Source organism: Salmo trutta, unplaced genomic scaffold (genome assembly GCF_901001165.1).
Source record: "Salmo trutta unplaced genomic scaffold, fSalTru1.1, whole genome shotgun sequence".
NCBI lineage: Eukaryota > Metazoa > Chordata > Actinopteri > Salmoniformes > Salmonidae > Salmo > Salmo trutta.
The window spans coordinates 92,990-117,500 of record NW_021822808.1 but is presented as its reverse complement, the minus strand read 5'-3'; the positions used below and the strand labels follow the sequence as shown (position 1 = coordinate 117,500).

Here is a 24,511-nt window from a genome sequence, read left to right as displayed (position 1 = left end):
TCCGGGTACCGGCCTCAGTCTAACGGGCAGATGGAGAGGATAAACCAGGAGCTGGGGAGGTTCCTGGGGAGTCACTGCAGGGGGAGTGGGCCCGATTCATTCCCTGAGCGGCGTATGCTCAGAAATCATTGCGCAACTCCTCCACCGGACTGACTCCCTTCAAGTGTGTTCTGGGATATTATCCAGCCCTGGCTCCGTGGACCCAGAGCCAGACCAAATCTCCTGCAGTGGACAAGTGGTTCAGGCGAGCAGAAGAGGTTTGGAACAATGCCCACGTGAGGCTCCAGCGTGCCGTCCGCCGCCAGAAGGAGCAAGCGGATCACCACCGCAGTGAGGCTCCAGCGTGCCGTCCGCCGCCAGAAGGAGCAAGCGGATCACCACCGCAGTGAGGCTCCAGCGTGCCGTCCGCCGCCAGAAGGAGCAAGCGGATCACCACCGCAGTGAAGCTCCCGTGTTCCATCCTGGTGATCGCATCTGGATCTCCACCAGGAACCTCCCACTCTGCCTGTCCTGTAAGAAGCTGAGCCGCCAGTTCGTGGGGGCCGTTCAAGGTCCTCCGGAGGGTCAACGAGGATCTCACTCCACTTTTCACTGCCACGTCTACTCCCACTTACCTCGACTTGGAAGAGTTCCAGTGTCGTTTTGAATAGTCATAGCCAGCTAGCTAACGTAGCATCTCTCTGTTTGAGCAGGGTGTTTAAGTAGGCTAAATAAGCTAGCTGCATTTGCTAGCTAAGTAAGTGAAACTGAAAGTGAAAAAGAATTACTCTATCTCTAAACTACTCACAACATTTTATGAACTACAGTGCTAGCTAGCAGTAGCTTATGCTTTCAGTACTAGATTAATTGTCTGATCCTTTGATTGGGTGGACAACGTCAGTTCATGCTGCAAGAGCTCTGATAGGTTGGAAGACATCCTCCGGAAGTTGTCACAGTTACTGTGTACGTCTATGGAAAGGGGGTGAGAACCATGAGCCTCCTAGGTTCTGTATTGAAGTCAATGTACCCAGAGGAGGAGAGAAGCTAGCTGTGCTCCGGCTACACCATGGTGCTACCCTACAGAGTGCTGTTGAGGCTACTGTAGACCATTGCAAAACAGTGTATTTTGATTAGGGTTGCAAAATTCTGGGAACTTTCAATAAATTCCCTGTTTTTTCCGAAATCCCGGTTGGAGATTTCCCAGAATAAGCAGGAAATCCGTAATTCTCCAACTAGGATTTATTGAAAGTTCCCGGAATTTTTCAACCCTAAATTTGAACAATTATTTTGTGCCATTATTATATTTAGTATAGTTTTATTTAAAAGGATAACTTTTTTTAATGTTTTCCATTTAGAAAAAAAATGAAATTCACTGAGGAGGATGGTCGTCCCCTTCCTCCTGAGGAGCCTCCACTGGTAGAAGCTCATCCTCATGGAGTTCATCTATACCAGCTGATAGTAGGTATCCTATATTAGGTAGGCCTACTGCTACTTGGATAGATAGGAGGTGGAGGTTGGTATCCTATATTAGGTAGGCCTACTGCTACTTGGATAGATAGGAGGTGGAGGTTGGTATCCTATATTAGGTAGGCCTACTTCTACTTGGATAGATAGGAGGTGGAGGTTGGTATCCTATATTAGGTAGGCCTACTGCTACTTGGATAGATAGGAGGTGGAGGTTGGTATCCTATATTAGGTAGTCCTACTGCTACTTGGATAGATAGGAGGTGGAGGTTGCAAGCATGGAGGTAGTATCTATCTACAGTATCTAACTCTATGGTTGGAAGCATGGAGGTAGTATCTATCTACAGTATCTAACTCTATGGTTGGAAGCATGGAGGTAGATAGTGTCTATAATATCTAACTCTATGGTCGGAAGCATGGAGGTAGATAGTGTCTATAATATCTAACTCTATGGTCAGAAGCATGGAGGTAGATAGTGTCTATAATATCTAACTCTATGGTTGGAAGCATGGAGGTAGATAGTGTCTATAATATCTAACTCTATGGTCAGAAGCATGGAGGTAGATAGTGTCTATAATATCTAACTCTATGGTTGGAAGCATGGAGGTAGATAGTGTCTATAATATCTAACTCTATGGTCAGAAGCATGGAGGTAGATAGTGTCTACAGTCAATCAATCACATTTATTTATAAAACCCCCTTTACATCAGCCAGAAACCCAGCCTAAAACCCCAAACAGCAAGCAATGCAGATGTAGAAGCACAGTATCAAACTCTATGGTTGCAAATCAATACAAGTCATTACTTGGCCCTGATTCTCCTCATAGGCAGAACCAATCAATATGAGTTTGACCTAAAAGTCATGCTACTGAGTGAATTACATCTCGATTCACAACCCTTCTCCCAAAGTGTGCACCTACACACCTACTCGCATGGATTTAGCAATGCTGGAAACTCCCTCCTGCCAATGCATCCACACCTATCCTAGGAGTGTTCAAGTGCACACTTCAGGAGAAGGGTAGAGAAGTGGGATGTAGCCCTTGTGTTCTCTCTGAACCACCACTACTCCTAGCCCTGTAGCTGAAGCCTTGTGTTCTCTCTCTGAACCACCTCTACTCCTAGCCCTGTAGCTGAAGCCTTGTGTTCTCTCTGAACCACCACTACTCCTAGCCCTGTAGCTGAAGCCTTGTGTTCTCTCTCTGAACCACCTCTACTCCTAGCCCTGTAGCTGAAGCCTTGTGTTCTCTCTGAACCATCTCTACTCCTAGCCCTGTAGCTGAAGCCTTGTGTTCTCTCTGAACCATCTCTACTCCTAGCCCTGTAGCTGAAGCCTTGTGTTCTCTCTCTGAACCACCTCTACTCCTAGCCCGGTAGCTGAAGCCTTGTGTTCTCTCTGAACCACCTCTACTCCTAGCCCTGTAGCTGAAGCCTTGTGTTCTCTCTCTGAACCACCTCTACTCCTAGCCCTGTAGCTGAAGCCTTGTGTTCTCTCTGAACTACCTCTACTCCTAGCCCTGTAGCTGAAGCCTTGTGTTCTCTCTCTGAACCCCCTCTACTCCTAGCCCTGTAGCTGAAGCCTTGTGTTCTCTCTCTGAACCACCTCTACTCCTAGCCCCGTAGCTGAAGCCTTGTGTTCTCTCTCTGAACCACCTCTACTCCTAGCCCTGTAGCTGAAGCCTTGTATTCTCTCTGAACCACCTCTACTCCTAGCCCCGTAGCTGAAGCCTTGTATTCTCTCTGAACCACCTCTACTCCTAGCCCGTAGCTGAAGCCTTGTATTCTCTCTGAACCACCTCTACTCCTAGCCCCGTAGCTGAAGCCTTGTATTCTCTCTGAACCACCTCTACTCCTAGCCCGTAGCTGAAGCCTTGTGTTCTCTCTGAACCATCTCTACTCCTAGCCCAGTAGCTGAAGCCTTGTGTTATCTCTCTGAACCACCTCTACTCCTAGCCCTATAGCTGAAGCCTTGTGTTCTCTCTCTGAATCACCTCTACTCCTAGCCCTGTAGCTGAAGCCTTGTGTTCTCTCTCTGAATCACCTCTACTCCTAGCCCCGTAGCTGAAGCCTTGTGTTATCTCTCTGAACCACCTCTATTCCTAGCCCTGTAGCTGAAGCCTTGTGTTCTCTCTGAACCATCTCTACTCCTAGCCCCGTAGCTGAAGCCTTGTGTTATCTCTCTGAACCACCTCTATTCCTAGCCCTGTAGCTGAAGCCTTGTGTTCTCTCTGAACCATCTCTACTCCTAGCCCCGTAGCTGAAGCCTTGTGTTATCTCTCTGAACCACCTCTACTCCTAGCCCCGTAGCTGAAGCCTTGTGTTCTCTCTGAACCACCTCTATTCCTAGCCCTGTAGCTGAAGCCTTGTGTTCTCTCTCTGAACCACCTCTACTCCTAGCCCCGTAGCTGAAGCCTTCAGCAGTATTCACATTGAGGTGCTACTCTCTGGCATACTAGTGTTCACAGTAGAGTTCAAATTGAGGACAAAAAATTGAAATGTTTGTAGAATATTTATTGAGGAAATGCATAGAAACTATAACAGGAAATAAATGTATTTCTGTGACATAATTCAAAAATAATTTTGGACTGCCCGATGTAGATATTTTCCAATTATATGCAACTTAAAAGTTACATATCACAAAATTTCGATTTGAAATCTTTTGGACATCAAAGCAACCTTGAGAGAATCGTATTTCAGTCAGAAAAGGATGTTCATACCGGATGATGTTGAAGGCTGTAGATGAAGGATCCAGGAGGGGATTGAAAATGGACCAGATGGAGCAGAGGGCTACAGATGAAGGACCCAGGGGCTGGACTCCGTAGAGTTTGGCTTGGAGTCTGAGCTACACATCGTCGCCAGGCCGTTGTAGTTAGGCTGCGGTGGTGATGGCGATCCCTAGTGATGGGACGATTGATACAGGATCTCCGGTGCCGTTTTCAAAGCACTACTGATCCGAACACAACGTACCGATGCTCGTTTCAAGGTAACATGATCACGTGATCAATGACCGTCCGAAACCTTTGTTTGATCACGTGGTTTTTCAACTTGTGTATCGTAAAATGTGAGATTCCACTGATTTCACAGTGGTTTCGGTGCTTTCTTCGATTCCAAGTTGCTTTCAAATACTGACTTCTACTGGATACCTGACAATGTAGTGCGAGTTCATGTTTTGCTTCAATATCATTATTTTTTGTTTGCAATACTAACAATTTTGTTCTCGAATTCAAAAGGTTTGCTTGATAAAAAAAGGCACAAAATTAATTCCATAAAAATTGTGATAAATTGAATATACGGCTAACCCTACCTATTGTGCAGGAATACTTGCTAAAAAAACTGTTTGAATAGGGACAGAGTTTAATGGCACTAAAAAGTGAAATAGTGATATTCAAATGACAATTTTTACTTTATAAAATCTTACAAATCGGCCATCCTATTGATTATTTTACCAGAAAAAAAAAAATCTCTCCATGTTTAGAATTTGCTGTTACCATAGAGATTTCACCAATCAATCATTCCAGAATGTGTTCTGTGGTATTGATAAATGAAGCCAATCACACAAAGACAACAGCAGCATTTTTTGTTGTTGTTACAAATCTTTAATAGAGAGCCGTTTTTCTCTGTTTAGTTAGGTCAGGGTGTGATATGGCGTGGGCATTCTATGTATTTATATTTCTATGTTTTGGCCAGGTATGGTTTCCAATCAGAGGCAGCTGCCTATCGTTGTCTCTGATTGGGAACCATACTTAGGCAGCCTTTTCCCACCTTGAGTTGTGGGATCTTATTTTTGTACTGCTCGGTCAAGCCTGCAAGACGTGACGGTCGTTTACCATTGTTTATTATTTTGTTTAAGTGTTCTGAGTAAAAATAAATATCAAGATGAACACTTACCACAATGCACCTTGGTCTACTCTGTTACAATAGGGAACATGTTTCTGATCTCAGCCTAATAAAAAACTGCGTTTTCAGAGTTTGTTTTTGTCAATTAAAATCAGTCCATATAATACAACTGATTTTATATAAATAAAACGTTTACAACATAGAAAAAAATAAGAAAGAACATTCCAAAAGGCATTATTGTCTTCAACGACCTATGTGTAAACTATTAAAATAACAACAATGTTTTTGAAACAACTAAATATATATTGTTGACATGTACAAGGTTGATAATAGTTAACAATAGTTATCATAATGAATTAAATGTGTTGTAGACTAATACATCTTATAATATAATAGGATATAAGTCAGTTTACTGTGCAACCAGCGGTCACTTTGGGAACTCTGTTGTCATAGCCACAGGGCCAGTCTGTGCTCCTCACTCAGTGTCATGTTTGGAGTTGGTAAGAGTGCAGACCGATCTGGGTCCAGGCTCCCCTAATCCCACAGTACCCTCATAGTCCCCCCTCTCAGCGACGGGCCACCTTCAGGGCTGAAGGGTGAACGTTACACAGTACCCTCATATCCCCCCCCTCTCAGCGACGGGCCACTTTCAGAGCCGAGGAGTGAACGTTACAAATGTCAAACCACTGTTCCTCCACCTTCCTGTGTGGCAGCAGGCCGTTGCGTGGCAGCAGGCCGTTGCGTGGCAGCGACGGTCTCCTCCAGCGGTCTCTGCTCCTCCCCACCACCCTCCAGAACTGTGTATCCTTGAACAGAAAGACAGCGTTGTGCGTATAGGAGAAGTAGGCGGCGTCTATGTTACCGCCCGGGTGATCTCCAGACGTTACTGCTGGGAACACAGCTGTGATCTTCCTTGGGAAGCCTGGGGCCAAGCTGTTGGCTGCCACGTCGAACACATACACCTGTAAGGAACATATTTAGATGACAGGAAGAGGAACAAAATAAAGAACCGTTGAACATGTTTTATGAGGCTGGTGATAAATGTACTAAACAAGAAGATGGTAAATGATCAATTTATCAAAACAAACAACTCCGACGGGGATTTTCTGAGGAACACAATATTTTCACGTGTCGTGTTTTAACAACTGATTCATGCATTTTTTTCCCCCTCCACTTTTTCCACTTGGATATAATTGGGAAAATATTAAAGGAGGAATGTTTAAATGCTGTGGAGGATGATGTAGCCTTTACTGAACTGGTTTTATGGTGAGAGATATGCTGAGGAACATTTCAAATGTATCAAATCAATCTTTATTTAAAGTGCTTTTAAAATCACTAAACACTTTGCATTTAAACAACCAAATCAGGCAGATAAATGAAAAACAAACAAGAAGGAGATTAATAAAGAACATAAAACATAAATCCACAATATGTTAATGACATATGGCTAATCAACAATATGTTAATGACATATGGCTAATCAACAATATGTTAATGACATATGGCTAGTCAACAATATGTTAATGACATATGGCTAATCAACAATATGTTAATGACATATGGCTAATCAACAATATGTTAATGACATATGGCTAATCAACAATATGTTAATGACATATGGCTAATCAACAATATGTTAATGGGCATATGGCTAATCAACAATATGTTAATAACATATGGCTAATCAACAATATGTTAATGACATATGGCTAATCAACGAAATGTTAATGACATATGGCTAATCAACGAAATGTTAATGACATATGGCTAATCAACAATATGGTAATGACATATGGCTAATCAACGAAATGTTAATGACATATGGCTAATCAACGATATGTTAATGACATATGGCTAATCAACGATATGTTAATGACATATGGCTAATCAACGATATGTTAATGACATATGGCTAATCAACAATATGTTAATGACATATGGCTAGTCAACAATATGTTAATGACATATGGCAAATCCACAATATGTTAATGACATATGGCTAATCCACAATATGTTAATGACATATGGCTAATCAACAATATGTTAATGACATATGGCTAATCCACAATATGTTAATGACATATGGCTAATCAACGATATGTTAATGACATATGGCTAATCAACGATATGTTAATGACTTACATAAGTGCCCTTGAAGAAGTAGATGTGGTAGTCCCTCCTGTCATAGAAGGCTGTGTCTATAGGACTGGGCACCCCTGGGAACCCCTCAGAGATGAGTCTAGGGTAGAGGTGTCCTTCAGGGTCCACTGTCAACACCTGGTCATTGTCATCGTCATACCTCCAGTACTGGGTGCCTAGTGTACACAAGGAGATATACATAAAAAATACTGTATATTTATTCAACTTCGATAGATATTTTCATAACAGAGATCATTTCATTTAAAAAAACGAAACTAAAAAGAATAAATTAAAACAGCCATATGATAGAGTAGGTATGGACTACGATTTACAGCCAGAGTTGAACGTCAAGAGGGTTTCAAGCCTCTAACAGATGGAAACAAAGTCAAGAGGGAGACTCAAGCCTCCTACAGATGGAAACACAGTCAAGAGGGTTTCAAGCCTCTAACAGATGGAAACAAAGTCAAGAGGGTTTCAAGCCTCTAACAGATGGAGACACAGTCAAGAGGGAGACTCAAGCCTCCTACAGATGGAAACACAGTCAAGAGGGTTTCAAGCCTCTAACAGATGGAAACAAAGTCAAGAGGGAGACTCAAGCCTCTAACAGATGGAAACACAGTCAAGAGGGAGACTCAAGCCTCCTACAGATGGAAACACAGTCAAGAGGGAGACTCAAGCCTCTAACAGATGGAAACACAGTCAGGAGGGAGACTCAAGCCTCTAACAGATGGAAACAAAGTCAAGAGGGAGACTCAAGCCTCTAACAGATGGAAACACAGTCAAGAGGGAGACTCAAGCCTCTAACAGATGGAAACACAGTCAAGAGGGAGACTCAAGCCTCCTACAGATGGAAACACAGTCAAGAGGGAGACTCAAGCCTCTAACAGATGGAAACACAGTCAAGAGGGAGACTCAAGCCTCTAACAGATGGAAACACAGTCAAGAGGGTTTCAAGCCTCTAACAGATGGAAACAAAGTCAAGAGGGAGACTCAAGCCTCCTACAGATGGAAACACAGTCAAGAGGGAGACTCAAGCCTCCTACAGATGGAAACACAGTCAAGAGGGAGACTCAAGCCTCTAACAGATGGAAACACAGTCAAGAGGGAGACTCAAGCCTCTAACAGATGGAAACACAGTCAAGAGGAAGACTCAAGCCTCCTACAGATGGAAACACAGTCAAGAGGGAGACTCAAGCCTCCTACAGATGGAAACACAGTCAAGAGGGAGACTCAAGCCTCCTACAGATGGAAACACAGTCAAGAGAGAGAGAGAGAGAGAGAGACACAGAAAGACACAGAGAGACAGACACAGAGAGAGAGACACAGAGAGACACAGAGAGAGAGACACAGAGAGAGAGACACAGAGAGAGAGGGAGGGAGAGAGAGAGATTTACTGAAGTCGGTTCCATTACCTTTAAAGAAGTAGACAGCATCAGTGTTCCTGTTCCACACGTGAACACATGCGTCTACCCCGTCGGTGGGTATGCCGTGCCAGCCCACCTGAAGAGCCACCGGGTCACCATAGCGGGTTCGGTTGGTCCTGTCCTCATACAGAGAGAGGAATGATTTGAACCTTCGCAATGAAGAACCATATATTTACGTGCATTTTGAAAAATGCAGATGTTAATCTTTATATTTTTGGGAATGTGTAAACAACATAATGAATGTAATTGTACATAAACTACATGACCAAAAGTATGTGGACACCTGCTCGTTCAACATCTCATTCCAAAATCCTGGGCATTAATATGGAGTTGGTTCCCTCTTTGCTGCTATAACAGCCTCCACTCTTCTGGGAAGGTTTTCCACTAGATGTTGGAACATTGCTGAGAGGACTTGCTTCTATTCAGCCACAAGAGCATTAGTGAGGTCGGGCACTGATGTTGGGCGATTAGGCTTGGCTCGCATTCGGCGTTCCAATTCATCCCAAAGGTGTTCGATGGGGTTGAGGTCAGGGCTGCAGGCCAGTCAACTTTTTCCCCGCCGATGTCGACAAACCATTTCTGTATGGACCTTGCTTTGTGCACGGGGGCATTGCCATGCTGAAACAGGAAAGGGCCTTCCCCAAACTGTTGCCACAACGTTGGAAGCACAGAATCATCTAGAATGTCATTGTATGCTGTAGCGTTAAGATTTTCCTTCACTGCAACTAAGGGGCCCGAACTATGAAAAACAGCCCCAGACCATTATTCCTCCTCCACCAAACTTTACAGTTGGCACTATGCATTGTGATAGGTAGTGTTCTCCTAGCATCCGCCAAACCCAGATTAGTCTGTCGGACTGCCAGATGGTGAATCATGATTCATCACTCCAGAGAACGCGTTTCCACTGCTTCAGAGTCCAATGGCGGCGAGGTTTACACCACTCCAGCCGACGCTTGACATTGCGCATGGTGATCTTAGCCTTGTGTGTGGCTGCTCGGCCATGGAAACCCATTTCTGACGAACAGTTCTTGTGCCGACGTTGCTTCCAGAGGCAGTTTAGAACTCGGTAGTGAGTGTTGCAACCAAGGACAGGCAATTTTTACGTGTCTCAGCACTCGTTGGTCCCGTTCTGTGAGCTTGAATGGCCTACCACTTCGCGGCTTAGCTGTTATTACTCCTAGAGGTTTCCACTTCACAATAACAGGCCTCAAGTTGGCACATGATTCCATATGTGTTATTTCATAGTTTTAATGTCTTCACTATAGGAAATAGTAAAAATAAACAAAAATCCTTGAATGAGTAGGTGTTCAAAAACTTTTGACTGGTACTGTATATATATATATATAAATATATATAAATATTTCAACCTGTTTTCCATACTTTTTATAAAGATGATTTAGGAAGTCTATCTCATTGTTTTCAAAATATACATATATAGTTGTTGGTCTGTAGGAATTGACTGACACACACCCCAAGTCGTTGAAGAGGTGCTGACTAATGGAAAGGTCAACTTTAAGATGGTCATTATTTGTCCATTTTTACCTGTTCTCATAGAGCCAGTACCAACCGTCCCTCATGAAGTAGGTGTTGAAACGGATCACCACCTCACCGTACTGGGATCGCTCCTTCCTGATCCAGTCAAACACGGTGTTGAACTGGCCCTTACAGTCCCCTAGAGGGAAACAGACCAGACACTGTGTTGAACCTTACAGCCCCCTAGAGGGAAACAGACCAGACACTGTGTTGAACCTTACAGCCCCCTAGAGGGAAACAGACCAGACACTGTGTTGAACCTTACAGTCCCCTAGAGGGAAACAGACCAGACACTGTGTTGAACCTTACAGTCCCCTAGAGGGAAACAGACCAGACACTGTGTTGAACCTTACAGCCCCCTAGAGGGAAACAGACCAGACACTGTGTTGAACCTTACAGCCCCCTCGAGGGAAACAGACCAGACAAACAGATAGAAGAGGAGTTGACAGAAAGCCAGGCAGCCAGACAGACAGACAGATAGATGGTAGGTAAGCAGGTATAGGTAGGTAAGCAGGCAGTATATTCCTGTTTCGTCCACTAGGTGGTAATTGTTCCACAACTTTCACATACAGTGGCTCTCTCCTACCATAGAGGTGCTGTATGGCCTTCCTGTCCATCCAGTTTATCTCGAAGCCTGATTCCTGGGGCAGGTAACTGGGTTGCATAATGGAACCAGTCCTGTAGATGTGAGGCAGGCCCAGGACGTGGCCTATCTCATGTACTGCCACCTGACGGATGGAAAAACAACGGTAGTATTCAGGGTTAATTACGTTTGACTAATTTACAGGAGCAATTAGGGTTAAGTACCTTGATTAAGGGCACACTGACAGATTTAACTTTTCAGCTACTGGCCCAACCACTAGGCTACCTGATAGTTCTCACTCAGCCCTGACATTTAACCACTAGGCTACCTGATAGTTCTCACTCAGCCCTGACATTTAACCACTAGGCTACCTGATAGTTCTCACTCAGCCCTGACATTTAACCACTAGGCTACCTGTCTCCTACCTGATAGTTCTCACTCAGCCCTGATATTTAACCACTAGGCTACCTGATAGTTCTCACTCAGCCCTGACATTTAACCACTAGGCTACCTGTCTCCTACCTGATAGTTCTCACTCAGCCCTGACATTTAACCACTAGGCTACCTGATAGTTCTCACTCAGCCCTGACATTTAACCACTAGGCTACCTGATAGTGATCACTCAGCCCTGACATTTAACCACTAGGCTACCTGATAGTTCTCACTCAGCCCTGACATTTAACCACTAGGCTACCTGTCTCCTACCTGATAGTTCTCACTCAGCCCTGATATTTAACCACTAGGCTACCTGATAGTTCTCACTCAGCCCTGACATTTAACCACTAGGCTACCTGATAGTTCTCACTCAGCCCTGACATTTAACCACTAGGCTACCTGATAGTTCTCACTCAGCCCTGACATTTAACCACTAGGCTACCTGATAGTGATCACTCAGCCCTGACATTTAACCACTAGGCTACCTGATAGTTCTCACTCAGCCCTGACATTTAACCACCAGGCTATCTGATAGTTCTCACTCAGCCCTGACATTTAACCACCAGGCTACCTGATAGTTCTCACTCAGCCCTGAGGTTTTCTGGGTTTTCTAATATTTACATAAATGAACACAGGGAAGGCAGGCAGGTACAACACAAATCACAAGTCCATCAGATATTACAGATACCATCATGTTTGAATCAAAACATCCTGTCCCAAACTCACTTTGAGCAGGCTGATCCCACTGCCAGTGTTAGGTGCAGTAAAATGTTCATCGTCATCAAAGTGAACGTCTCCCAGGAACCAGGCGTGAGCAAACTCTTGTCCAGTACCATCAAACTTCTGGTTGCATCCCAAGTGTCTCCCTGCGTGGTTGACACACAACGAAAAGGACACACTATCTATCGTCATTTCCTATGACAACTTTTCAGGGAAGATATAGTATAAGGAAAGACTGGTCTGTGACCTGTTTGTGCTGTCCTACAAGCTGGCAACAAGACAGCATATACAGATCTGGGACCAGGCTAGAGTAGATGCAATTTGTTCATAACATTCCATTCATCCCAAATACACAGGTAATATTGTCTAAACCAAGGGATGAGAGACAAGACTGGGTACCAGTCTGTTTTTGCTAACATTCCAGTCCTTGTACTCTGTGTCATTGCATTACAGGGACTGGTAAGGACAGGTATATTAGCAGAAACGGACTGGTACCCAGGCTAATACGAGACCCACCTGTGCCAAAACCCAGTTTGATGTCTACAAACTCCAGGGGAGAGAATGTGTCCTCTACAAAGTCCAGAGGAGACACCTCGCTCCACATCCTGAAGGCCAGGCTGATGATATGTCTCTGATCCTGTATGGTCAGCTGACTGCTGTAACCCTCTCCTAGAAATGAACAAAGGCCAGCACACACTCTCTTGAATATGACATGACTCTGGTCCTGTATGGTCAGCTGACTGCTGTAACCCTCTCCTAGAAATGAACAAAGGCCAGCACACACTCTCTTGAATATGACATGACTCTGGTCCTGTATGGTCAGCTGACTGCTGTAACCCTCTCCTAGAAATGAACAAAGGCCAGCACACATTCTCTTGAATATGACATGACTCTGGTCCTGTATGGTCAGCTGACTGCTGTAACCCTCTCCTAGAAATGAACAAAGGCCAGCACACACTCTCTTGAATATGACATGTCTCTGGTCCTGTATGGTGCAGTTGGTAAAGCACGGTGCTTGCAATACCAGGATTGTGTGTTTAACTCCTGGGTCCGACCACATACCATGTACTGAAGCTGTATGTATTTATCTCTTCTATTTCTTCATAGCTCAACAAACAACAACTCATAGTAACCCACACCTATAAGCCTCATAGCAACAATCACCTATCAGCCTCATAGTAACCCACACCTATCAGTCTCATAGTAACCCTCCCCTATCAGCCTCATAGTAACCCTCACCTATCAGCCTCATAGTAACCCTCACCTATCAGCCTCATAGTAACCCTCACCTATCAGCCTCATAGTAACCCACACCTATCAGCCTCATAGTAACCCTCACCTATCAGCCTCATAGTAACCCTCACCTATCAGCCTCATAGTAACCCTCACCTATCAGCCTCATAGCAACAATCACCTATCAGCCTCATAGTAACCCACACCTATCAGTCTCATAGTAACCCTCCCCTATCAGCCTCATAGTAACCCTCACCTATCAGCCTCATAGTAACCCACACCTATCAGCCTCATAGTAACCCTCACCTATCAGCCTCATAGTAACCCTCACCTATCAGCCTCATAGTAACCCTCACCTATCAGCCTCATAGTAACCCTCACCTATCAGCCTCATAGTAACCCTCACCTATCAGCCTCATAGTAACCCTCCCCTATCAGCCTCATAGTAACCCTCACCTATCAGCCTCATAGTAACCCTCACCTATCAGCCTCATAGTAACCCTCACCTATCAGCCTCATAGTAACCCACACCTATCAGCCTCATAGTAACCCTCACCTATCAGCCTCATAGTAACCCTCACCTATCAGCCTCATAGTAACCCTCACCTATCAGCCTCATAGCAACAATCACCTATCAGCCTCATAGTAACCCACACCTATCAGTCTCATAGTAACCCTCCCCTATCAGCCTCATAGTAACCCTCACCTATCAGCCTCATAGTAACCCTCACCTATCAGCCTCATAGTAACCCTCACCTATCAGCCTCATAGTAACCCACACCTATCAGCCTCATAGTAACCCTCACCTATCAGCCTCATAGTAACCCTCACCTATCAGCCTCATAGTAACCCTCACCTATCAGCCTCATAGCAACAATCACCTATCAGCCTCATAGTAACCCACACCTATCAGTCTCATAGTAACCCTCCCCTATCAGCCTCATAGTAACCCTCACCTATCAGCCTCATAGTAACCCACACCTATCAGCCTCATAGTAACCCTCACCTATCAGCCTCATAGTAACCCTCACCTATCAGCCTCATAGTAACCCTCACCTATCAGCCTCATAGTAACCCTCACCTATCAGCCTCATAGTAACCCTCACCTATCAGCCTCATAGTAACCCTCACCTATCAGCCTCATAGTAACCCTCCCCTATCAGCCTCATAGTAACCCTCACCTATCAGCCTCATAGTAACCCTCACCTATCAGCCTCATAGTAACCCTCACCTATCAGCCTCATAGTAACCCTCACCTATCAGCCTCATAGTAACCCACACCTATCAGCCTCATAGTAACCCTCACCTATCAGCCTCATAGTAACCCTCACCTATCAGCCTCATAGTAACCCTCACCTATCAGCCTCATAGTAACCCTCACCTATCAGCCTCATAGTAACCCTCACCTATCAGCCTCATAGTAACCCACACCTATCAGTCTCATAGTAACCCTCACCTATCAGCCTCATAGTAACCCTCACCTATCAGCCTCATAGTAACCCACACCTATCAGCCTCATAGTAACCCTCACCTATCAGCCTCATAGTAACCCTCACCTATCAGTCTCATAGTAACCCTCCCCTATCAGCCTCATAGTAACCCTCACCTATCAGTCTCATAGTAACCCTCACCTATCAGCCTCATAGTAACCCTCACCTATCAGCCTCATAGTAACCCACACCTATCAGCCTCATAGTAACCCTCACCTATCAGCCTCATAGTAACCCTCCCCTATCAGTCTCATAGTAACCCTCACCTATCAGCCTCATAGTAACCCTCACCTATCAGTCTCATAGTAACCCTCACCTATAAGCCTCATAGTAACCCTCACCTATCAGCCTCATAGTAACCCTCCCCTATCAGCCTCATAGTAACCCTCCCCTATCAGTCTCATAGTAACCCTCACCTATCAGCCTCATAGTAACCCACACCTATCAGCCTCATAGTAACCCACACCTATCAGCCTCATAGTAACCCACACCTATCAGCCTCATAGTAACCCTCACCTATCAGTCTCATAGTAACCCTCACCTATCAGCCTCATAGTAACCCTCACCTATCAGCCTCATAGTAACCCACACCTATCAGTCTCATAGTAACCCTCACCTATCAGCCTCATAGTAACCCTCACCTATCAGCCTCATAGTAACCCACACCTATCAGCCTCATAGTAACCCTCACCTATCAGTCTCATAGCAACAATCACCTATCAGTCTCATAGTAACCCTCACCTATCAGCCTCATAGTAGCCCTCACCTATCAGCCTCATAGTAACCCTCACCTATCAGCCTCATAGTAACCCTCACCTATCAACCTCATAGTAACCCACACCTATCAGCCTCATAGTAACCCTCACCTATCAGTCTCATAGCAACAATCACCTATCAGCCTCCTAGTAACCTTCACCTATCAGCCTCATAGCAACAATCACCTATCAGCCTCATAGCAACAATCACCTATCAGTCTCATAGCAACAATCACCTATCAGCCTCATAGTAACCCTCACCTATCAGTCTCATAGCAACAATCACCTATCAGTCTCATAGCAACAATCACCTATCAGCCTCATAGTAACCCTCACCTATCAGTCTCATAGCAACAATCACCTATCAGCCTCATAGTAACCCTCACCTATCAGCCTCATAGTAGCCCTCACCTATCAGTCTCATAGTCAACCTTCCTATCAGCCTCACAGTAATCCTCACCTATCAGGCTCATATTAAGCCTCAGCTATCAGCCTCATAGTAACACACCCTTGTCAGCCTTATAGTAACCCTCACCTATCAGCCTCATAGTAACCCTCCCTTATCAGCCTCATAGTAACACACCCGTTTTAGACTCATAGTAACTCTCACCTATCAGCCTCCACTTCAGCACCATTTTGGAGAAGGCCATGTTTCCCCATGAACGTCTCCCCACATGTCTCTTCTGCCTCCGCTTGGACAGCAGTGAGGCCACGCGGCTCTGATGCTGATGAGGTTTGTCAGTAGCAGTGATAGGAGGAGGGCTCCGATGAGGTCTGTCAGTAGCAGTGGTAGGAAGAGGGCTCTGATGAGGTCTGTCAGTAGCAGTGGTAGGAGGAGGGCTCTGATGAGGTCTGTCAGTAGCAGTGGTAGGAGGAGGGCTCCGATGAGGTTTGTCAGTAGCAGTGGTAGGAAGAGGGCTCTGATGAGGTCTGTCAGTAGCAGTGGTAGGAGGAGGGCTCCGATGAGGTTTGTCAGTAGCAGTGGTAGGAAGAGGGCTCTGATGAGGTCTGTCATTAGCAGTGGTAGGAGGGCTCTGACGCTGATGAGGTCTGTCAATAGCAGTGGTAGGAGGGCTCTGAAAAGGTATGTCAGTAGCAGTGGTAGGAGAAGGGCTCCGATGAGGTCTGTCAGTAGCAATGGTAGGAGGAGAGCTCTGATGAGGTCTGTCAGTAGCAGTGGTAGGAGGAGGGCTCCGATGAGGTCTGTCAGTACCAGTGGTAGGAGAAGGGCTCCGATGAGGTCTGTCAGTAGCAGTGATAGGAGGTGGGCTCCGATGAGGTCTGTCAGTACCAGTGGTAGGAGGAGGGCTCCGATGAGGTCTGTCAGTAGCAGTGGTAGGAGAAGGGCTCCGATGAGGTCTGTCAGTAGCAGTGGTAGGAGGAGGGCTCCGATGAGGTCTGTCAGTAGCATTGGTAGGAGGAGGGCTCCGATGAGGTCTGTCAGTAGCAGGAAGAGGGCTCCGATGAGGTCTGTCAGTACCAGTGGTAGGAGGAGGGCTCTGATGAGGTCTGTCAGTAGCAGTGGTAGGAGGAGGGCTCTGATGAGGTCTGTCAGTAGCATTGGTAGGAGGAGGGCTCCGATGAGGTCTGTCAGTAGCAGGAAGAGGGCTCCGATGAGGTCTGTCAGTAGCATTGGTAGGAGGAGGGCTCCGATGAGGTCTGTCAGTAGCAGGAAGAGGGCTCCGATGAGGTCTGTCAGTACCAGTGATAGGAGGAGGGCTCCGATGAGGTCTGTCAGTAGCAGTGGTAGGAAGAGGACTCCGATGAGGTCTGTCAGTAGCAGTGGTAGGTAGAGGACTCCGATGAGGTCTGTCAGTAGCAGTGGTAGGAAGAGGACTCCGATGAGGTCTGTCAGTAGGACTGGTAAGGTTGTTCACTATGTGACTCTGTGTGTTGCTGTTATTCTCTGTGTCGTTTATAGCAGAATCATTGAGAGTATCACCTACTGGGTCGTAATATTCTGTTGTGCTACTGGCAGATATATCATGTTTGTAGGTACTAATAGTGCTATTAAAAATGTCACTGAATGTATTGCCAATCTCTGTATAGTTTCCATCAGTGCCATTAGAAATGCCAGTGAATATGTTATTGTCCAATGTGTAATCAGTAGCAGAGCCATTTAAAACACCACTGAATGTACTGTTAGAGTCTTCTGAGGTGTCTGTGTTGTTAGTTAGCGAGGTGGCGGTGTTGATTCCAAGTGCTGAGCTGGTGGAGTTGTGTACTTCATCAGTAGCATCATCAGTCTCCTTATCCGGAACCCCACACCTAGGCTTGTTCATGGCAGCCTTGGTGGCGTCATCAAACAGCCCCGTGACAGACAGGCCGGATACCTTCTGGAACTCTCTGAGAGCTGAGATGAAGGCTTGGCTTTCAGTGGGATTTGGAGAGTCTTCGTCATCATCATCATCATCAGTGTCTACACGTGACAACGATGAGTCTCCCTCCTGTATCCCAGATAGGTCTTCCTCCCCAGGAAAGTCTTCATCGTTAAAAATGCCTGTTGATTCGTCAAACTGGAGCTCCTCCCAGTTCACTGGTCTTATGAAGCCATACCTTGAGAGAAATAGCTGGAAATATGGCATGTAGATGAAACAGCTTGTAGAACTAACACCTCTAGAACAGCTGACGGGTAATAACCTAGTCTGGGTACCAGTTTGTTTAGATAACATTCCACTAGTCTGGGTACCAGTCCTCTAGTCTGGGTACCAGTCTGTTTAGATAACAGTCCTCTAGTCTAGGTCCCAGTCTGTTTAGATAACATTCCACTAGTCTGGGTACCAGTCTGTTTAGATAACATTCCACTAGTCTGGGTACCAGTCTGTTTAGATAACATTCCACTAGTCTGGGTACCAGTCTGTTTAGATAACATTCCACTAGTCTGGGTACCAGTCTGTTTAGATAACATTCCTCTAGTCTGGATACCAGTCCTCTAGTCTGGGTACCAGTCTGTTTAGATAACATTCCTCTAGTCTGGGTACCAGTCCTCTAGTCTGGGTACCAGTCTGTTTAGGTAACATTCCTCTAGTCTGGGTTCCAGTCCTCTAGTCTGGGTACCAGTCTGTTTAGGTAACATTCCTCTAGTCTGGGTACCAGTCCTCTAGTCTGGGTACCAGTCTGTTTAGGTAACATTCCTCTAGTCTGGGTTCCAGTCCTCTAGTCTGGGTACCAGTCTGTTTAGGTAACATTCCTCTAGTCTGGGTACCAGTCTGTTTAGGTAACATTCCTCTAATCTGGATACCAGTCCTCTAGTCTGGGTACCAGTCTGTTTAGATAACATTCCTCTAGTCTGGGTACCAGTCCTCTAGTCTGGGTACCAGTCTGTTTAGATAACATTCCACTAGTCTGGGTACCAGTCCTCTAGTCTGGGTACCAGTCTGTTTAGATAACATTCCACTAGTCTGGGTACCAGTCCTCTAGTCTGGGTACCAGTCTGTTTAGATAACATTCCACTAGTCTGGGTACCAGTCCTCTAGTCTGGGTACCAGTCTGTTTAGATTACATTCCACTAGTCTGGGTACCAGTCTGTTTAGATAACATTCCACTAGTCTGGCTACTAGTCCTCTAGTCTGGGTACCAGTCTGTTTAGATAACATTCCTCTAGTCTGGGTACCAGTCCTCTAGTCTGGGTACCAGTCTGTTTAGATAACAGTCCTCTAGTCTAGGTCCCAGTCTGTTTAGATAACATTCCACTAGTCTGGGTACCAGTCTGTTTAGATAACATTCCACTAGTCTGGGTACCAGTCTGTTTAGATAACATTCCTCTAGTCTGGATACCAGTCCTCTAGTCTGGGTACCAGTCTGTTTAGATAACATTCCTCTAGTCTGGGTACCAGTCCTCTAGTCTGGGTACCAGTCTGTTTAGGTAACATTCCTCTAGTCTGGGTTCCAGTCCTCTAGTCTGGGTACCAGTCTGTTTAGGTAACATTCCTCTAGTCTGGGTACCAGTCCTCTAGTCTGGGTAACAGTCTGTTTAGGTAACATTCCTCTAGTCTGGGTTCCAGTCCTCTAGTCTGGGTACCAGTCTGTTTAGGTAACATTCCTCTAGTCTGGGTACCAGTCTGTTTAGGTAACATTCCTCTAATCTGGATACCAGTCCTCTAGTCTGGGTACCAGTCTGTTTAGATAACATTCCTCTAGTCTGGGTACCAGTCCTCTAGTCTGGGTACCAGTCTGTTTAGATAACATTCCACTAGTCTGGGTACCAGTCCTCTAGTCTGGGTACCAGTCCTCTAGTCTGGGTACCAGTCTGTTTAGATAACATTCCACTAGTCTGGGTACCAGTCCTCTAGTCTGGGTACCAGTCTGTTTAGATAACATTCCACTAGTCTGGGTACCAGTCTGTTTAGATAACATTCCACTAGTCTGGCTACCAGTCCTCTAGTCTGGGTACCAGTCTGTTTAGATAACATTCCTCTAGTCTGGGTACCAGTCCTCTAGTCTGGGTACCAGTCTGTTTAGGTACCAGTCCTCTAGTCTGGGTACCAGTCTGTTTAGGTAACATTCCTCTAGTCTGGGTACCAGTCCTCTAGTCTGGGTACCAGTCCTCTAGTCTGGGTACCAGTCTGTTTAGATAACATTCCTCTAGTCTGGGTACCAGTCTGTTTAGATAACATTCCTCTAGTCTGGGTACCAGTCTGTTTAGATAACATTCCTCTAGTCTGTGTACCAGTCTGTTTAGATAACATTCCTCTAGTCTGGGTACCAGTCCTCTAGTCTGGGTACCAGTCTGTTTAGGTAACATTCCTCTAGTCTGGGTACCAGTCCTCTAGTCTGGGTACCAGTCCTCTAGTCTGGGTACCAGTCTGTTTAGATAACATTCCTCTAGTCTGGGTACCAGTCTGTTTAGATAACATTCCTCTAGTCTGGGTACCAGTCTGTTTAGATAACATTCCTCTAGTCTGGGTACCAGTCCTCTAGTCTGGGTACCAGTCTGTTTAGATAACATTCCTCTAGTCTGGGTACCAGTCCTCTAGTCTGGGTACCAGTCTGTTTAGGTAACATTCCTCTAGTCTGGGTACCAGTCCTCTAGTCTGGGTACCATTCTGTTTAGATAACATTCCTCTAGTCTGGGTACCAGTCCTCTAGTCTGGGTACCATTCTGTTTAGATAGCATTCCTTTAGTCTGGGTACCAGTCCTCTAGTCTGGGTACCAGTCTGTTTAGATAACATTCCTCTAGTCTGGGTACCAGTCCTCTAGTCTGGGTACCAGTCTGTTTAGGTAACATTCCTCTAGTCTGGGTACCAGTCCTCTAGTCTGGGTACCAGTCTGTTTAGATAACATTCCTCTAGTCTGGGTACCAGTCTGTTTAGATAACATTCCTCTAGTCTGGGTACCAGTCTGTTTAGATAACATTCCTCTAGTCTGGGTACCAGTCCTCTAGTCTGGGTACCAGTCTGTTTAGATAACATTCCTCTAGTCTGGGTACCAGTCCTCTAGTCTGGGTACCAGTCTGTTTAGGTAACATTCCTCTAGTCTGGGTACCAGTCCTCTAGTCTGGGTACCATTCTGTTTAGATAACATTCCTCTAGTCTGGGTACCAGTCCTCTAGTCTGGGTACCAGTCTGTTTAGATAACATTCCACTAGTCTGGGTACCAGTCCTCTAGTCTGGGTACCAGTCTGTTTAGATAACATTCCACTAGTCTGGGTACCAGTCCTCTAGTCTGGGTACCAGTCCTCTAGTCTGGGTACCAGTCTGTTTAGATAACATTCCTCTAGTCTGGGTACCAGTCTGTTTAGATAACATTCCTCTAGTCTGGGTACCAGTCTGTTTAGATAACATTCCTCTAGTCTGGGTACCAGTCCTCTAGTCTGGGTACCAGTCTGTTTAGATAACATTCCTCTAGTCTGGGTACCAGTCCTCTAGTCTGGGTACCAGTCTGTTTAGGTAACATTCCTCTAGTCTGGGTACCAGTCCTCTAGTCTGGGTACCATTCTGTTTAGATAACATTCCTCTAGTCTGGGTACCAGTCCTCTAGTCTGGGTACCAGTCTGTTTAGATAACATTCCACTAGTCTGGGTACCAGTCCTCTAGTCTGGGTACCAGTCTGTTTAGATAACATTCCACTAGTCTGGGTACCAGTCCTCTAGTCTGGGTACCAGTCTTTTTAGATTACATTCCACTAGTCTGGCTACCAGTCCTCTAGTCTGGGTACCAGTCTGTTTAGATAACATTCCTCTAGTCTGGGTACCAGTCCTCTAGTCTGGGTACCAGTCTGTTTAGGTACCAGTCCTCTAGTCTGGGTACCAGTCTGTTTAGGTAACATTCCTCTAGTCTGGGTACCAGTCCTCTAGTCTGGGTACCAGTCTGTTTAGATAACATTCCTCTAGTCTGGGTACCAGTCCTCTAGTCTGGGTACCAGTCTGTTTAGATAACATTCCTCTAGTCTGGGTACCAGTCTGTTTAGATAACATTCCACTAGTCTGGGTACCAGTCCTCTAGTCTGGGTACCAGTCTGTTTAGATAACATTCCTCTAGTCTGGGTACCAGTCCTCTAGTCTGGGTACCAGTCTGTTTAGATAACATTCCTCTAGTCTGGGTACCAGTCCTCTAGTCTGGGTACCAGTCTGTTTAGGTAACATTCCTCTAGTCTGGGTACTAGTCTGTTTAGGTAACATTCCTCTAGTCTGGGTACCAGTCCTCTAGTCTGGGTACCAGTCTGTTTAGGTAATATTCCTCTAGTCTGGGTACCAGTCTGTTTAGGTAACATTCCTCTAGTCTGGGTACCAGTCCTCTAGTCTGGGTACCAGTCTGTTTAGATAACAATCCACTAGTCTGGGTACCAGTCTGTTTAGGTAACATTCCTCTAGTCTGGGTACCAGTCCTCTAGTCTGGGTACCAGTCTGTTTAGGTAACATTCCTCTAGTCTGGGTACCAGTCTGTTTAGATAACATTCCTCTAGTCTGGGTACCAGTCTGTTTAGGTAACATTCCTCTAGTCTGGGTACCATTCTGTTTAGATAACATTCCTTTAGTCTGGGTACCAGTCTAGGATTATCTACTTCCCATCCAGATCTTCTCTTTTATCATCTATTATGTAAATTGTCTACTTCCAACCCAGATCCAGAGGGTCTGATGCAGTCGCTAGAGGAGCTGGATTACCTCGCGGCATTGGACGACGATGGGAACCTATCAGAGATCGGGATCATAATCTCTGAGTTGCCATTGGACGCTCAGATGGCCAAGGCTCTGCTGGTGTCCTGTGAGTTTGATTGTGTGAACGAGGTGGTGACCATCGCAGCTTTGCTATCAGGTATGTAGTTTACACTCTTACAACCTTTGGCCCATTTTTAGTTTGATTCTATTTGATTCACTCAGGGTGGATTGGAACCAACATGAATTAACTCTTAAACTGGGTTTAATCAAGGTTTATCTAGTAATGTTGTTGCACTGAACTTTAAACCTCGTTTTCAATAATCATAGTTCAATCTAATACTTCTTCTACACTGAATTTAATTTAGAAATCAAACCAAGATCAAATTTAATGTTGCTGCTCCATTGTTTTAAAAACGAATTTAAATTCAGTTTTGGGATTAAATCTAAACTGGCACTGTTTAAAAGTCATTTGTATGTCCTTTATTTTCTTTGTGATTAACAATTTTATCTCCTGTGGTTTATCATGTTCATTCAAGTCATTTGACAGAAAAGTGTAATTAATTTAATCCTAAACCTGAAGTGAAAAGTCACTTTGCTGGCTATCTAGCAATGACCAGTTCTGGTTTGTTCCCATAGAATTACAACATATTGCTATGGTGAATCCATTAGGACACGTATCACTGATCATAGTTTAGTGATTTAACCTTTAGACTAACTAATCCAGTCTTAAAATTCAGTGGTGCAACACATCTTTGATGAACTATGAACGTAGATTACAAAATCTAGATTAGGTCTAATCTAAAATGGATTTAAACCATGTTGGTGCAGAACACCCTCCATGTCTTGTAATGGGGGTTAAACCCTCACACTTATGTTAACATCCATAAAGCCTTTATAACCGCTACTGAATATATTAGAATATCCATCATAAGCAGTCTTAACCATTATGGACAACAACATCAGGATCTCTGACCTTGTGAATGTATAATCTGCCAGACAGTATGATCTGTCATATATTGAATAACTGAACATGACATTTGCACCTAATAAAATACTGATCACTTGGAGAGACAGAGAGAGAAAAACAGTTTTACCTCAGCAGTATCCTTGTCTGTTATGAGCTCAGCCTGGTGAGAGGAAGGGATCTGTAGATCGGAATGATCCCGACTGTGGAAGAGTTTCTCTGCATCAGTGGAGCCAATGCTGGTCAACAGTAATACATTTATCAGCTGGAGTAAAATCAGCATCGTAGTTGTCGCGGTGTGGTCTTGACACGGGTCAGTTTGCTGGGGTGAGAGAGACAGATAATGACCCACTGAAGAGCGAATCTTAAACCTCAACTAAATGTAAGTCTCCTTTCCAAAGTTACGCCCTTTTAAACGTGACACACTTTGAAGTTTACAGAGTATCGACACTTTAATGAAGTACACCTATAGATGGCCCTTTGACTCGCAAATACGCACTCAGCTGCGAAAGGTAAACACTGGGCTGCTAAATTAAAATGTCGGCCAAACGTGTGAGTAACGCTTCACTGGTTACTAATGGATACGGGGCGTTTTAACTGTTGGCCTTTCATCCCGACAGTAAAGGGCGGGATAACAGCCGCGCGACTCCCGCCCAGGAACACACCTGTTTGGAACGCATGGCGCGCGTCTCTCCTCCCAGCCCGACAGTAACGGGCGGGAAAACAGCCGCGCGACTCCCGCCCAGGAACACACCTGTTTGGAACGCATGGCGCGCGTCTCTCCTCACAGCCCGACAGTAACGGGCGGGAAAACAGCCGCGCGACTCCCGCCCAGGAACACACCTGTTTGGAACGCATGGCG

At 45.2% G+C, this 24,511-nt stretch overlaps 1 protein-coding gene across 1 annotated transcript; it reads right to left on the bottom strand.

Annotated features, from left to right (window-relative positions):
* Positions 1-5,236: 5,236 nt before the first annotated feature.
* mmp21 (matrix metallopeptidase 21) lies at positions 5,237-24,425 on the bottom strand. The gene is made up of 10 exons (XM_029745552.1): positions 23,772-24,425; positions 17,466-18,144; positions 16,199-16,313; positions 12,627-12,779; positions 12,117-12,256; positions 10,959-11,100; positions 10,382-10,511; positions 8,828-8,955; positions 7,419-7,591; positions 5,237-6,238 (listed from the first exon to the last, which is right to left on the bottom strand). Exons 1-10 carry the CDS (start codon positions 23,930-23,932, stop codon positions 5,909-5,911), a joined length of 2,151 nt encoding a protein of 716 aa, XP_029601412.1. The 5' UTR covers positions 23,933-24,425; the 3' UTR covers positions 5,237-5,908.
* Between the last annotated feature and the right edge of the window lie 86 nt (positions 24,426-24,511).

What these genes read in the sequence shown, in the direction of transcription:
- mmp21 (XM_029745552.1), bottom strand. Translation starts at nt 23,932, where the DNA reads ATGCTGATTTTACTCCAGCTGATAAATGTATTACTGTTGACCAGCATT. An exon ending in CAAACTGGGTTTTGGCACAG is followed by an intron (nt 12,257 to 12,626) that starts GTGGGTCTCGTA and finishes TCAACCACGCAG; the next exon opens with GGAGACACTTGGGATGCAAC. An exon ending in TGCTGTCTACTTCTTTAAAG is followed by an intron (nt 7,592 to 8,827) that starts GTAATGGAACCG and finishes TGTGTACACTAG; the next exon opens with GCACCCAGTACTGGAGGTAT.